At 43.1% G+C, this 13,934-nt stretch overlaps 1 protein-coding gene across 1 annotated transcript; it reads right to left on the bottom strand.

Moving 5' to 3' along the window:
* Window positions 1–3,214: 3,214 nt before the first annotated feature.
* LOC122686155 (cyclin-dependent kinase 1) lies at window positions 3,215–4,469 on the bottom strand. The gene is made up of 2 exons (XM_043891279.1): window positions 4,419–4,469; window positions 3,215–4,381 (listed from the first exon to the last, which is right to left on the bottom strand). Exon 2 carries the CDS (start codon window positions 4,354–4,356, stop codon window positions 3,463–3,465), a length of 894 nt encoding a protein of 297 aa, XP_043747214.1. The 5' UTR covers window positions 4,357–4,381; window positions 4,419–4,469; the 3' UTR covers window positions 3,215–3,462.
* Window positions 4,470–13,934: the final 9,465 nt, after the last annotated feature.

Here is a 13,934-nt window from a genome sequence, read left to right as displayed (position 1 = left end):
ATTTCCTTAGGTGTCATAAGGGTGGTTCAGAAGCAGAAAGTCTTTACCTTAGGAGGCAATGCTTAAGAACTTTAGGGGCAAACCTCATATCTACTACTTACTTTCAAATAGTTCAGTCAAAAAATCAGCTTGTATGTGTCTGTGTCTGTGTGTGTCTGTGTGTGTGTCTTATGTGTGTGTCTGTCTGTGTCTGTGTGTGTCTGTGTGTGTGTCTTATGTGTGTGTCTGTGTCTGTGTGTGTCTGTGTCTGTGTCTGTGTGTGTGTGTGTGTCTTGTGTGTGTGTGTGTGTCTGTGTGTGTGTCTTGTGTGTGTCTGTGTGTCTGTGTGTGTGTGTCTGTGTCTCTGTGTGTCTGTGTGTGTCTCTGTCTGTGTGTGTGTGTCTTGTGTGTGTGTCTGTGTGTGTGTCTGTGTCTATGTGTGTGTCTGTGTGTGTGTGTCTGTGTCTGTGTGTCTGTCTATGTGTGTGTGTCTGTGTGTCTTGTGTGTGTCTGTGTCTGTGCATGTATGTGTACGTGTGTGTGTGTCTGTGTGTGTGTCTGTGTCTCTGTGTGTGTGTGTCTGTCTGTGTGTGTCTGTGTGTGTCTGTGTCTCTGTGTGTCTGTGTGTGCCTCTGTCTGTGTGTCTGTGTGTGTGTGTCTTGTATGTGTGTGTGTGTCTCTGTGTGTGTGTCTGTGTCTCTGTGTGTCTGTGTGTGTCTGTGTGCCTGTGTGTGTGTCTGTGTGTGTCTGTCTGTGTGTCTGTGTGTCTTGTGTGTGTATGTGTCTGTGTCTCTGTGTATGTGTGTGTGTGTCTTGTGTGTGTATGTCTGTGTGTGTGTGTCTGTGTGTCTGTGTGTCTGTGTGTGTGTGTGTCTCTGTGTGTGTGTCTGTGTCTGTGTGTGTCTGTGTGTGTCTGTGTCTGTGTCTCTGTGTGTCTGTGTGTGTGTGCCTGTGTGTGTGTCTGTGTGTGTCTGTCTGTGTGTGTGTGTCTGTGTGTGTCTGTGTCTGTGTGTGTGTGTGTCTCTGTGTGTGTGTGTCTTGTGTGTGTGTGTCTGTGTGTGTGTGTCTGTGTGTGTGTGTAGGCAGAGAAAGAGAAAGCACACAAACATGGCAAAATGCTAATTGATGAGCTTTAATAAACAATAAGGTTTGTTGTTCTATTCATTCAACTTTTCTTTTTTTTTTTTTTTTTTTTATAAATTAATTATTTTATTATACATTATGTATTAACTTCTTTGCATCATTACTGCCTTTATATTTTATGTTTAAGAACAACAAATCCTTCTCTAAAGCCTACAGGCAATAAGATACAGCATTAGTCACAGTATATGGAAGTCTCCTATTGGTGATAAAACACACAAGCCTCTCCCCTCACCAAAGAACTTTGTACAGCCTAAAACAGAAATAGAACAAGGTAGAGATAATGCAAGATAACAAAGTTTTCAGACAACTAAAACTAGATGTTGGTCCAATGTTGTTAAAGTCACCACCAACTGGTGATAACTGGTTGCATCACAATCATCTTGGGGCACTTTTAACTGTTCAGGGTAGGACTGAGAGTTAGTCTCAGGTGTTTCTAGCACAGAACAGATTTAAGAGCTACTGACCCAGAGACAAGATCCACTTTAAAAATCAATCAGAAGCACCACAGCACAAGCCAATTTAAAAATATGCATGAGATGAGGACCCAATTCAGTGGCTTTTCAACTAGTCACTGAAGCTGACATAAACACTTTACTTAGGACTACACAGAGAGCTGGAGCAGAACAAAAAGTATGTCTCATTATAGCAACTGATGGCAGGCTTCTTCCATCTCATTTCCCTGGTCCACCAAGTAGGTTCTAAACTGATGAATTACTGACTTTTCAAACAATTAGACTGCACAGAACAATAGCAATGAGCATGCAGGCTGCTGCTAGCAAATCCACAAGGCCCCAAACATTGGTGACACCAATGCATCTACATATTACTGAGACAGAAGGACCAAGAAATAATTATATAAGACACACTGATAGTTTTGTGGGGGCAGAGGGGTAGGGGATCAGTTATCAATGCTGAGTCTACACCTCTAAAGGTCTGTAATGCACAATTGAAAAGTAGACCCATTTCAATACTTCATAGACAGTCTGCAGATACTCCATTTCACCATCTCAATTAACTCTTTTGTGTGACCTTTCACTTACCAAATTCCCACCATAAAATCTCTCAACAGTGTGACCTCAAACAACTTCCATCTCCAGTTGCATTCCTTTACTGCAGGCTGGCTTCCACCAAGACCTAGAAGAAGGCCACCAAACCTCTCACCTTATGCCCTGTTGCCAAAGAAAGTGGCCCATACTTTCTCCTCAAGTGAAAAAATTAGAAGACAACAAGATTAGGTAGATCACCCATTACCTACTCAATCAACTGGAACAGCCACACAAGAAGGCTCATTCCAGTTATGGGTAACCACCGTGAAAAGCAGCGCATATGGGCAGCCAATGGATAGATGTACACTAAAAATGACAAAAATTATTTTTAGAGACATTTCTCTTGGCTATAACAAACAATCTAACATTAGGCATCTTACAGGTAAAAATCACAATGAGCAGCATTATTAAACAATTCCAAAAGCTAGTGATCTTGGCTAAATAGTTATACATTAGAACCTTCTAAGAAGGCTGCTAATAAACTAAACTATGTCAAAATTTGCAGAGTTTTAGTCAGACTTGAAAGCCAAGATAAGCAACTCCTTTGTATGGTTATTACCTCTGACCAAAGCACAAGAATTCACTCAGACAAATAACTTTCATAACCTACCTAAAAATAGGATAGCTCATAAATTTTCTAAATTGTTCTTTCCTGCTGTGGACAGCCCTTGATCTCTGACTGTAAAACTTAGCAAGCTTTGGCATACACTAATGTTAGTTTAACAAGTTGCTAAAAACCTCTATAAATTAAGCATCGCCTCTCAAATCTGGATAGTTCTCTCATTCTGAACGCCTAAACATTTAGGTCACAAATTGAAATACCAGTAGAAAAATACTCATCTTTAGGCAGGTTGTATAGTTACCACATGGCAAGAAATTGACAAGAAAATTTAAACAGAGTATAAAAATACTTCAAAGCAACATGAACTTTGAACTTAGCACACTTTCCTAAATTTTAGTATTTCCAGCAAGAAAAGAAGACTGGGGTAGTATTTTAGATGGTTTGAGTTAAATCAAAAATTTCCTGATTCCTGACATCAATACTAGATTTATATAGTTTTATTATAGTAACAAACAGCTGTTACAGTGAGATCTACAAACATATACAGAATTATTATATTTAAATTCATATAGAACAGTATTTACATTTTTAAGTTACTTTTGAAATCAGAAGATGAAGTACAGATTAAGTTTTACAACAAAGAAAAGAAAAATACACAAAGACAGAAACAGAGATGAACAGTAAAAATACAATTATCTGTTCTTGACACAACACAGGGCAACTGTCAGAAAGCTACATCTTCTTAATTTGACTGTCCAAATCATGAAAGTATGGATGATTCAGTGCCATTTTGCCAGAAATTCGTTTGGCAGGATCATAGATTAACATTTTCGAGAGCAGATCCAAGCCATTTTCATCCAAGTTTTTGACATGGGATGCTAAGCTTCCTGGTTTCCACTTGGGAAATGTATTCTTGTAGTCCTGTAAAGATTCTACTTCTGGCCACACTTCATTATTGGGAGTGCCCAAAGCTCTGAAAATTCTGAAGAGTTGATCAATTTCTGAATCCCCATGAAAAAGTGGTTTCTTAGTTGCTAATTCAGCAAATATGGTACCTATACTCCAAATGTCCACTGGAGTTGAGTAGCGAGCTGACCCCAGCAATACTTCTGGAGATCTATACCAGAGTGTCACTACCTCATGCGTATATACTCGAATAGGTATTCCAAAAGCTCTGGCAAGGCCAAAATCTGCCAGTTTAATTGTTCCTTTATCATCAATCAACAGATTTTGAGGTTTTAAGTCTCTGTGGAGAACTCTTCTAGAGTGACAAAACACAATCCCTTGTAGGATTTGGTACAAATAACTCTTAACAAGTGAAGAATCCATGAACTGACCAGGAGGGATAGAATCCAAGTATTTCTTGAGATCCATGGAAAGGAATTCAAAGATGAGATATAACCTGGAATCCTGCATAAGCACATCTTGAAGACTGACTATATTTGGATGACGAAGCTCTTTTAATAGAGATATTTCCCGAATTGCAGTACTAGGAACCCCTTCCTCTTCACTTTCTAGTCTGATTTTCTTCATGGCTACCACTTGACCTGTAGTTTTGTGTCTACCCTTATACACAACTCCATAGGTACCTTCTCCAATTTTCTCTATTTTGGTATAGTCTTCCATACTTAATCAGTGGGTATGGTAGATCCCGGCTTATATCCCGCGGCGAAAGCTGCGGCGGCTACCTCGTCCGCGACGCTCTCCCCTAACTTCCAAGCGCCAGCTCTGGAGCTGAGTGCTCATTCAACTTTTCTATGGGCTTGAAATTTTTCAAGATACCCTTGGGAGCAAATAATCTCTTTTCTTGGAATTTGCAATTAGGATTTAGAAATGTCATTTTAGGTTGATCACTCAAGCCTAGAAATTGAGTTTGGCTTGTTTATTTTAAAGACGACAAGTAAATCCAGAAGCTAAGGGCAGCCACCTTCTACCACAGGCTTGGAAAAACAGGAAAAACAACCCAGATGAAGAAACAGAAGAATCAGAAGACCAGAATTTTGTAGAATAGAGAAAGCAGGCAACCCCAAAGACAGACAGACAGACAGACAGTATCTCCTTGTTTCTGGAGCTTTGGTTCTCGGTCTCAGGTCCTAAAAAGGCAGCCACATGCCTGCCAATGGGTTTTAGGCGACATTGCTAAAGTCATAAAGGCGACATATCTAAAGTCCTCCTTTGGGGACTTCCCTGTGGTTAAGTGGGTTAAAATTTAAGAATCTGCCTTCCAATGCTGAGGACAGAGTTTCCATCCCCGGTCAGGGAACTAAGATCCCTAACGCCAAAGGCGGCAACTAGAGAAAGCTGGCACATCACAATGAAGACCCAGTGCAGCCAAAGATCTGTTTTAAAGTTTCAAAAACTCAAGTCCTCCTTTTGCTGAAACCAATTTGAGTGAGCTTTTCAGTTACTTGTAATCAAAGTGTATGTATAGATGCATCTATATATGTGTCTATATAGTGGTAGACTTTTAATCTAACATTTCATATTGTGGTAAAATATACATAGCCTATGGGATTAACAGGTACAGAGTACTAAAATAGAAGAGCAACAAGGTCCTACTGTGTAGCACAGGAAACTGCATTCAATGTTTTGGAATAACTTATAATGGAAAAGAATCTGGAAATATATATATATTACACACACACACCAATCACTTTGCTGCATGCTTGAAACACAATATTATAAATCAACTATACTTCAATCTTTAAAAATACATATATACATCCATAACATAAATTTGACCATTTCAACCATTTTTAAGTGTACAGTTCAGTGGCATTCCTGGGTGGCTCAGAGGTAAAGAATCGGCCTGCCAGTGCAGGAGACACAAGAGATGCGAGTTTGATCCCTGAGTGGGGAAGATCCCCTGGAGAAAGAAATGGCACCCCACTCCAGTATTCTTACCTGGGAAATCCCATAGACAGAGGAGCCTGGTGGGCTATAGGCCAAGATGTCACAACGGATCAGACACGACTGTGCACTAATGCACACATGCACTATCAGTGGTATTACACACATTCACCTCCCCATGCAACCTTCACCCCCATCTATCTCCAGAACTTTCCACCATTCCCAACTGAAATTCTGTACTCATTAAACAACAACTCCTCAATCTCCCCTCCTGCAGCCCCTGTTGTTAAATGTTGCTTCAGTCATGTCCGACTGTGTGACCCTATGAACTGTAGCCCACCAGGCTTCTCTGTCCATGGGATTCTCCAGACAATTCTCGAGTGGGTTGCCTTTTCCTCCTCCAGGGGACCTTCCCAACCCAGGGATCAAACCTGCGTCTCTTATGTCTCCTGCATTGGCAGGCAGGCTCTTTACCACTAGTGCTCCCTGGGAAGCCCTTCCCACAGCTCCTAGGCAACCACCATTGTGCCTTACGTTGCTATGACTTTGAACCCTCTAGTTATCTCCTGTAAGTAGAATCCTACAATATTTGTTCTCTTGTGACTGATTTATTTCATTTCATTCAGCATCCTTCATGTCTTCAAGATTCATTCATGTTGTAGCCTCTGCCTGCATTTCCTTCCTTCAGGGCTAAATAATGTTCCTTTGTATGTATATACACATTCTGTCCATCCATTCATTGCTGATGGATACTAGGGTTGTTTCTACCTTTTGGCTACTATGAATAATGTTGCTATGAATGTGGTGGTAGAGTTTTAAAGATATGCTCTGTGGGCTTCCATGGTGGCTCAGACAGTAAAAAATTCACCTACAATGCAGGAGACCTGGGTTCAATCCCTGGGTTGGGAAGATCCCCTGGAGGAGGGCATGGCAACTCACTCCAGTATTCTTGCCTGGAGAATCCCCATGGACAGAGGAGCCTGGTGGGCTACAGTCCAGGGGGGTTGCAAGAAGTCAGTCGCTTGAGTGATAAAGATATGCACATAAGAACAAGCTTAGTTCTATGCAGTCAAATACTAATAGAAGTTATCTCCGAAAGAATTAGACACTTTTTTTTAAAGACTTTTTTAGAGACATTCTATATTCACAGCAAAACTGAGAGGAAGATACAGAAATTTCCCACATAACCCCTCCCCCTCACATGCACAGCCTCCCCCGCCATCAATATCCCCCACCAGATGGTACATTTGTTGTAACTGATGAACCCACACTGACACTTCCTAATTACCCAAAGTCCATAGTTGACATTAGGGGTCACTCTTGGTGTTGTATGTTCTGATTGTGGATAAATGCATGCGCTGTTCTGGTGTCGTATATTTTCACTGCCCTAAAATCCTCTGTGCTCTGTCTATTCATTCCCCTGACCCTCTAGCCCTTGGTAACCACTTTTTACTGCCTACACAGTTTTGCTTTTTCCAGAGTGTTATATAGTTGGATGGCATCACTGACTCAATGGACGTGAGTTTCAGCAAACTCCAGGAGATAGTAGAGGACAGGGAAGCCTGCAGCGCTGCAGTCCATGGGGTCAATATAGTCGGACAAGACCGAGCGACTAAGCACATATAGGTGTGAAGTGGTATCTCGCTGCTGTTTTATTTCGCATTTCCTTGATGACATATGATGTGGAGCATCTTTTCATGTGTGCTTTTGAGCCATCTTATACCTGCTTGCCTGGTGGCTCAGATGGTAAAGTGCCTGCCTGCAATGTGGTAGACCCAGGTTCGATCCCTGGGTTGGGAAGATCCCCTGGAAAAGGAAATGGCTACCCTCTCCAGTACTCTTGCCTGGAAAATTCCATGGACTGAGGAGCCTGGTAGGCTACACAGTCCATGGGGTCGCAAAGTCACGACTGAGTGACTTCACTTTCACTTTCACCTTCTTTGGTGAAGTGTCTGTTGAAGTTTTCAGCTCATTTTTTATTCTGGTTGTTTCCTTATTGTTGAATTTTAAAGAGTTTTTGTGTATTATGGATAACACTCTTTTAACAGATGTGTCTTTTGTAAATTTTTTTTTCAGTCTGTGGCTTGTCTTCTCATTCTCTTGACATTGTCTTTTGCAAAAAAGTTTTTAGTTTGAATGAAGTCCAGATTATCAGTGCTTCCTTTTATGGATCATTCCTCAGGTGTCTTTATCTTTTTTTTTTTTCTGAATCCTTAGGTGTCTTATCTTAACTGTCACCTTCATACTCAAGGCCATTGAAGTTTTCTCCCATGTAATCTTCTTGGAGTTTTACAGTTTTGTGCTTTACATTTAGGTCTATGATGGATTTGAGTTAATTTTTGAGAAGAATATAAGCTCTGTGACTAGATTCTGTTTTCCTTTTTTTCATTGGATTTCAAGTTGTCTCAGCACCACTTGTTGAAAAAACTGGGGCTTTGCTGGTGGCTCAGTGGTAAAGAACCCACCTGCCAATGCAGGACACACAAGTTCAATCCCTGATCTGGGACGATGCCACACACCATGGGGCATCTAAGCCCATGTGCCACAACTACTGAACCTGCGCTCTACAGCCAGGAACCCATGAGGTCTAGAGCTGTGCTCCACAAGGGAAGCCACCACCACAAGAAGCGTGTGCCCTGCAACTAGAGGGTGGACCCCACTCACTGCAGCTAGAAAAAGCCCACGAAGCAACAAAGAGCCAGCATAGCAAGCTCATTTACATGTGTGTGCATTTGTTCAGCCCCATGGTGGTGAGTTTTGTTTCTTAAGGCTGGGGTACAGTGGGCATCAGGGACTTTGTTCTGAACCTGATGAGACATGTTCCTAAGGGCACAGAACTGTTCAGCCTCCAGGAAATCGTCCTCACACAGAAGAGAGGAATCAGAGTTTGTTTTTTGAAATTGATTGGGATCTAAAGCCTGAAATAAATATTCATACTTTACAAAAAAATAAATAAATAAAATCTGTTTAATGGGAGCAAAATACTCTATAAAAAATAAATTAAAAAAAGAAAAGACTGTCTTTGCTCCTTTGTCAAAGATAAGTTGACTATTTCTATGTGGGTCTCCAGATAAATTTTTATTTTTATGCTTTTTTTGTATAGTTTAAAAATTATTTGCTACAATGAACACATATTGCTTACATAGTCAGAAGAAAAAAACTCTTTTCACTTTGGGGGGAAGATACCATTTTCTGTTCCATAAGTGGTCTTTCCACCCCCTGGAAATTATTGGAATAACTGTGTGGTGAAACATTCATTCATTTAGCAAACATTTCAGTATGAGAAAATTCTGTATTGCCTGCAAAGATTCTGGCTATATCTTGAAGGTTTTTCTCATCCAAATTTAAGCTTTTTCTCCCTATTTTATTCTATAAATATTACTGTAACAACATGAAATAAAATTCTGAAAACAGGGGGGGAAATCACCATGTTGATATCTTTCTTGTTTCCCCCTAATCTGTGTCCAGATAATTTTTTCAAAAGAAAGACCTCATTGAATTTGTTACAGTATTTTTTCTGTTTGATGTTTTGGTTTTTTGGCCTGGAGGCACCTGGGATCTCAGCTCCACAATCACAGATGGAACCTGCACCCCCTGCATTGGGAGTGAAGTCTTACCACTGGGCACCCAGGGACGTGCCTGTATTCATACTATTTCATCCAGTCATACTTAATCACTGGCCTTCCTTTGACTTCTCTCTTCAGAATCTACTAACTCGTTCACTTAAAACCCTCTGGAGTCTTTCATATTTGGAGCATGTTCTGCTTTGTGTTAATTCTAAACATGTTTTTCAAGCTTCAACGGATACCCTGTGCGACAGAGAGGATCTTGTCTCATTCTTGTCTGGTACCCAGCTCTGAGCATGGTGATGGGCACAGAGGAGGTCGGTAGCCCCCGCGCTTATTGAATGAATGAACCAGAATACGGATAGTTGTGTTGGCGAGGAGGGGATGGTCTGTGTTTAGACGAAGCACACGGCACAAAGCTAGACGATGCAAATGAGAACATCTTCCCCTCCCCGATCCTGAACCCTGACTCAGAGCCCTCTGGTGTCTTTAGTCTCCAAGCAGCAGGGAATCCAAGCAGAAAATTCACTATTAATGGTTCAATAAAACATTCAGGTCCTGGATGCAGCCCCATGGAGGCCGCGTGGCAGGCTGTAATACACATGTGCCGGCTCAGGAGGAAGCCCCAAACTCATTTAGTCTTATCTGTCATTAGGACCAAAGCCTGGGCCCCCCGGGCCAGGCCTGGAGAACTCTTTCCCCATCGGAGGGCAAAGCAGCAGAACCAAGTTTTGGCAAGCTGGCTGAGTATCTGGAAATTTCCCCTCCTGGAGGTCTGCACTCGGTTCTGTAATATATGACACAAGAGGCGCATCGCCTACCTTTCCCTCGGAGGAACAATGCCATTATCTTCAACCGATGATGCCACTTTGGGGTTTTTTTTTAGGCGCTGTGCTCCTGTGATTCAACAAGATACATTTTGCAAGTAATCCTGATGGCACCAGCTCCTGTTGCTTGGGGAAAACTCTGTGATTGTAATGGTGGCAGACAGAGGTACCAGCTGTGTGCATGACGAGTGTGGTCCGCACAGGCCCAGGGTGGGGAGACCCATGGGTGGGAGGGAGACCAGCAGGACGGAGTTCTTAGGTAATGTCTTTTAATTGATGGTGAAACCATGGACTCAGAGATCCATTATTTCATTTTTGAAAAGAATGAAAATGAGTTTCTTTCTCAAAAAAAAATATATGTACTTATGTATGTTCATGGTGAGAGCTCATTTGCTCAGTCGTGTCTGACTTTTTCTGTGACCCCGCTGGACAGTAATCCACCAGGCTCCTCTGTCTATAGAATCACAAAAAAGTCAGACATCACTGAGCGACTGAGCATGCACCATGCACATATACAAATATACATTTTTTTGAGAAAGAAAATTGTTTTCATTCATAATAGAAAAATATTTTATATTCTTTACCACTGCTGCACGTGGGAAGCCATATATATATATATACATGTAAAATCTGTTTTGTATTCTCCGCTCCCAAAACCATGAAATAGCTTTGGGAAGATAGTCATCTTGTGTGACAAACAGCATCATTTCATGAAATGGCATTCTGTGAACTTTGTTTGGGGAGAGGGAAGATGAAGGGGCCCTCCTCCCATGAGGAGGGGCAGGCTCAGACTGGCAGGCTGTTTCAGGCCTCTGACTGCACTGGTGAGAGATGTGAGTTGATCTAGAAACAGGAGGTGTCACGAGATTAGGAGATTTTCACGTGACGCTATTTGCTGAAAAAACAGAAAACTTTCCGTGCAGTTGCTTGACTGTTTGTATGTCTATTTCTTTTTTTTTTTTTTCGGTATGTTTATTTCTGACAGGATTTTGAGGTTGGAGTCATCCTTGAAGGAACAGCCTCAGAGACATAGAGGAGAACCCACACACACTCTCCTGCTCTCTCTGATCAGTATTTAGGGGCTTCCTGGTGGTTCAGGGAGTAGGAAATGGCAGCCCACTCCAGTGTTCTTCCCTGGAGAATCCCAGGGACAGAGGAGCCTGGTGGGCTGCCCTCTATGGGGTCGCACAGTCGGACACCACTGAAGCGACTTAGCAGCAGCAGCAGTAGCTGGTGGCTCACTGGTAAAGAACCCACCTGCCAATGCAGGAGACAGAGATTCAATCCCTGATCCAGGAAGATCCGACATGCCACAGGGCTGCTAAGCCCATGCACCACAACTGCTGAAGCCTGCACATCCCAGAACACAGACTCCACAACAAGAGAAGCCACCGCAATGAGAAGCCCACGCACCCCAACTAGAGTAGCCCCCGCTCGGAATCTAGAGAAAATCCTGTGCAGTGATGAAGACCCAGCACAGCCAAGCATAAACAAATAAAAGTATTTAAAAAGTAAGTAATTCGTGTTAACCCTCCCTTAACACTCCAAAGACTGCCCTGAGTCTGTCACCCCCTGAGCAAAAACTCTTCAAGTCTTCCAATCACCAAGACAGAGCACAAATCATTGAGGCTACCATCCAAGCCTGCCACTGTCTCACCCAGCTGGCTGGTCCAGCTTTCTGTCCGATCACCCTCTTCTGCCAAGCCTCCTCCAGCCCAGAGCCCCTGGGCTGTGAACTGTAATCCATCTTCTGGCATATACATCTATCCAGATCTCACCCATCCTCCAAGACTTGGATCAAAATCTTCCCTTTCAGCCAAACCTTTCCCACCACCCCAGCAGGAGGGGATTCATCACCCTCACACACCATCGTATCTTTTGGAACAGTTTTACACACCCTTTTCCACTCTTACAACTCATCTTCCAAGCCAGACTGTGAGCTTTTTGAGTGCAGTAATTTTTATTATAGCTCATTGAATCTCTTGCCTATTAATATGTGCCTTGTGTGAATGAAATATCTGATCAATCAATATACGTGAGATTCGTTGACTTTAGGATGCTAGGCACTATGCTCAGTTGAAGAGGAACAGGAGAGAATGTAAATGCATCCCTCAGCTGGTTTATGGGCTTCCCAGGTGGTGAAGTGAAGTGAAAGTCACTCAGTCGTATCCGACTCTTTGCAACCCCATGGACTATACAGTCTGTGGAATTCTCCAGGCCAGAATACTGGAGCGGGTAGCCTTTCCCTTCTCCAGAGGATCTTCCTGACCCAGGAATCAAACCAGGGTCTCCTGCATTGCAGGCGGATTCTTTACCAACTGAGCTATCTGGGGAGCCCTCCCAGGTGGTGCTAGAGGTAAAGAATCTGTCTGCCAATGCAGGAGATGCAAGAGACTCGGGTTCAATCCCTGGGCCGAGGGAAGATCCCCTGGAATAGGAAATCACAACCTGATCCAATATTTTTGTCTAGAAAATCCCACGGACAGAGGAACCTGGCGGGCTACAGTCCATGGGGCCAAAGAGAGTCGGACACGATAGAGCACCTGAGCACGCAAGTGGTTTGCAATCCTCCTAGACGGACAAGATGTGAAACTGGCAGGGAACAGCAGGGGGCGCACCAGGCAACGCAAACTGCAAACCTGAATACAAGCAATTGTCCTAGAAAAGGTTCTGAAAGCTCAGGAAAGGAAAAGGGCAATTTTTAATTAGTTGTAAGGCTTCCCTGGTAGCTCAAATGGTAAAGCGTCTGCCTGCAATGTAGGAGACCTGGGTTCGATCCCTGGGTCTGGAAGATCCCCTGGAGAAGGAACTGGCAACCACTCCAGTATTCCTGCCTGGACAATCCTTTGGATGGAGGAGTCTGGCAGGCTACAGTCAATGGGGCCGCAAAGAGTCGGACACGACTGAGTGACTAACACTTTCGTTAGTTGTAAGACGTGGTTGTACTTGAGACGAGCTTGAGAGGTAATTATATGTCATAGTCTTTAGCTCAGACAGTAAAGTAACCCGCCTGTAATGTGGGAGACCTTGGTTCTATCCCTCGGTCAGGAAGATCCCCTGGAGAAGGGAAAGGTTACCCACCCCAGTTTTCTGGTCTGGAGGATTCCATGGACAGAACAGCCTGGCAGGTTACAGTCCCTGGGGTCACAGAGTCAGACATGGACAGAACAGCCTGGCAGGTTACAGTCCCTGGGGTCACAGAGTCAGACATGACTGAGTCTCTTTCACTTTCACTTTCCCTGGTGGCTCAGTGGTTAAGAATCTGCCTGCAGTGCAGGAGACGCAGGTTCATTCCCAGAGTCAGGAATATCCCCTGCAGAAGGTAGTGGCAACCCATTCCAGTACTCTTGCCTGGGAAATCCCATGGAGAGAGGAGCCTGGTGGACTACAGTCCATGGGGTCCCAAAAGAGTTGGACAAGACTAAAACAACAAGTATCTGTGTGATACCTTAGCATTTTCAAAGCCCCTTCCATTATGTTGACTGAATAAATGTTATACCATGTTAGGTATTACTAGACCCATTTTAAAGAATAAGTGGACAAGGTCCTGGAAGCAGGAGAGATTCAGCCAGTCACATGGTAGGGTAGGGGCTAACTGGTACTCAGACTCCGATCTTTGGAGTTCAAATTCAATGGGCCCTGCAATGCCCCCACTGCTTCAAACTGTTATCATCCATTGCCTTTAAATTTTGGGTGTAAAGGATTTTGGAGTAAGATAATGAAGCAAAATGAAAATGCCATTATTGGGCACACTGGGGTGGGGGGGAGGACGGGGGAAAGGGATAATTAGGGAGTTTGGGATGGACATGTACACACTAAGTAACACACTTAGTTATTTTAAATGGATAACTGAGGACCTACTGTATAAAAATAAATAAAATGTCAGGCACAGAATCAGAATCAGGGACACAGAAAACGGACTGGTGGTTGCCAAGGAGGAGGGGGCTCGGGGAGGGATGGA

This window comes from Cervus elaphus, chromosome 29, assembly GCF_910594005.1.
Source record: "Cervus elaphus chromosome 29, mCerEla1.1, whole genome shotgun sequence".
NCBI classification, from domain to species: domain Eukaryota; kingdom Metazoa; phylum Chordata; class Mammalia; order Artiodactyla; family Cervidae; genus Cervus; species Cervus elaphus.
This window is presented reverse-complemented; position numbering and strand designations above follow the sequence as displayed.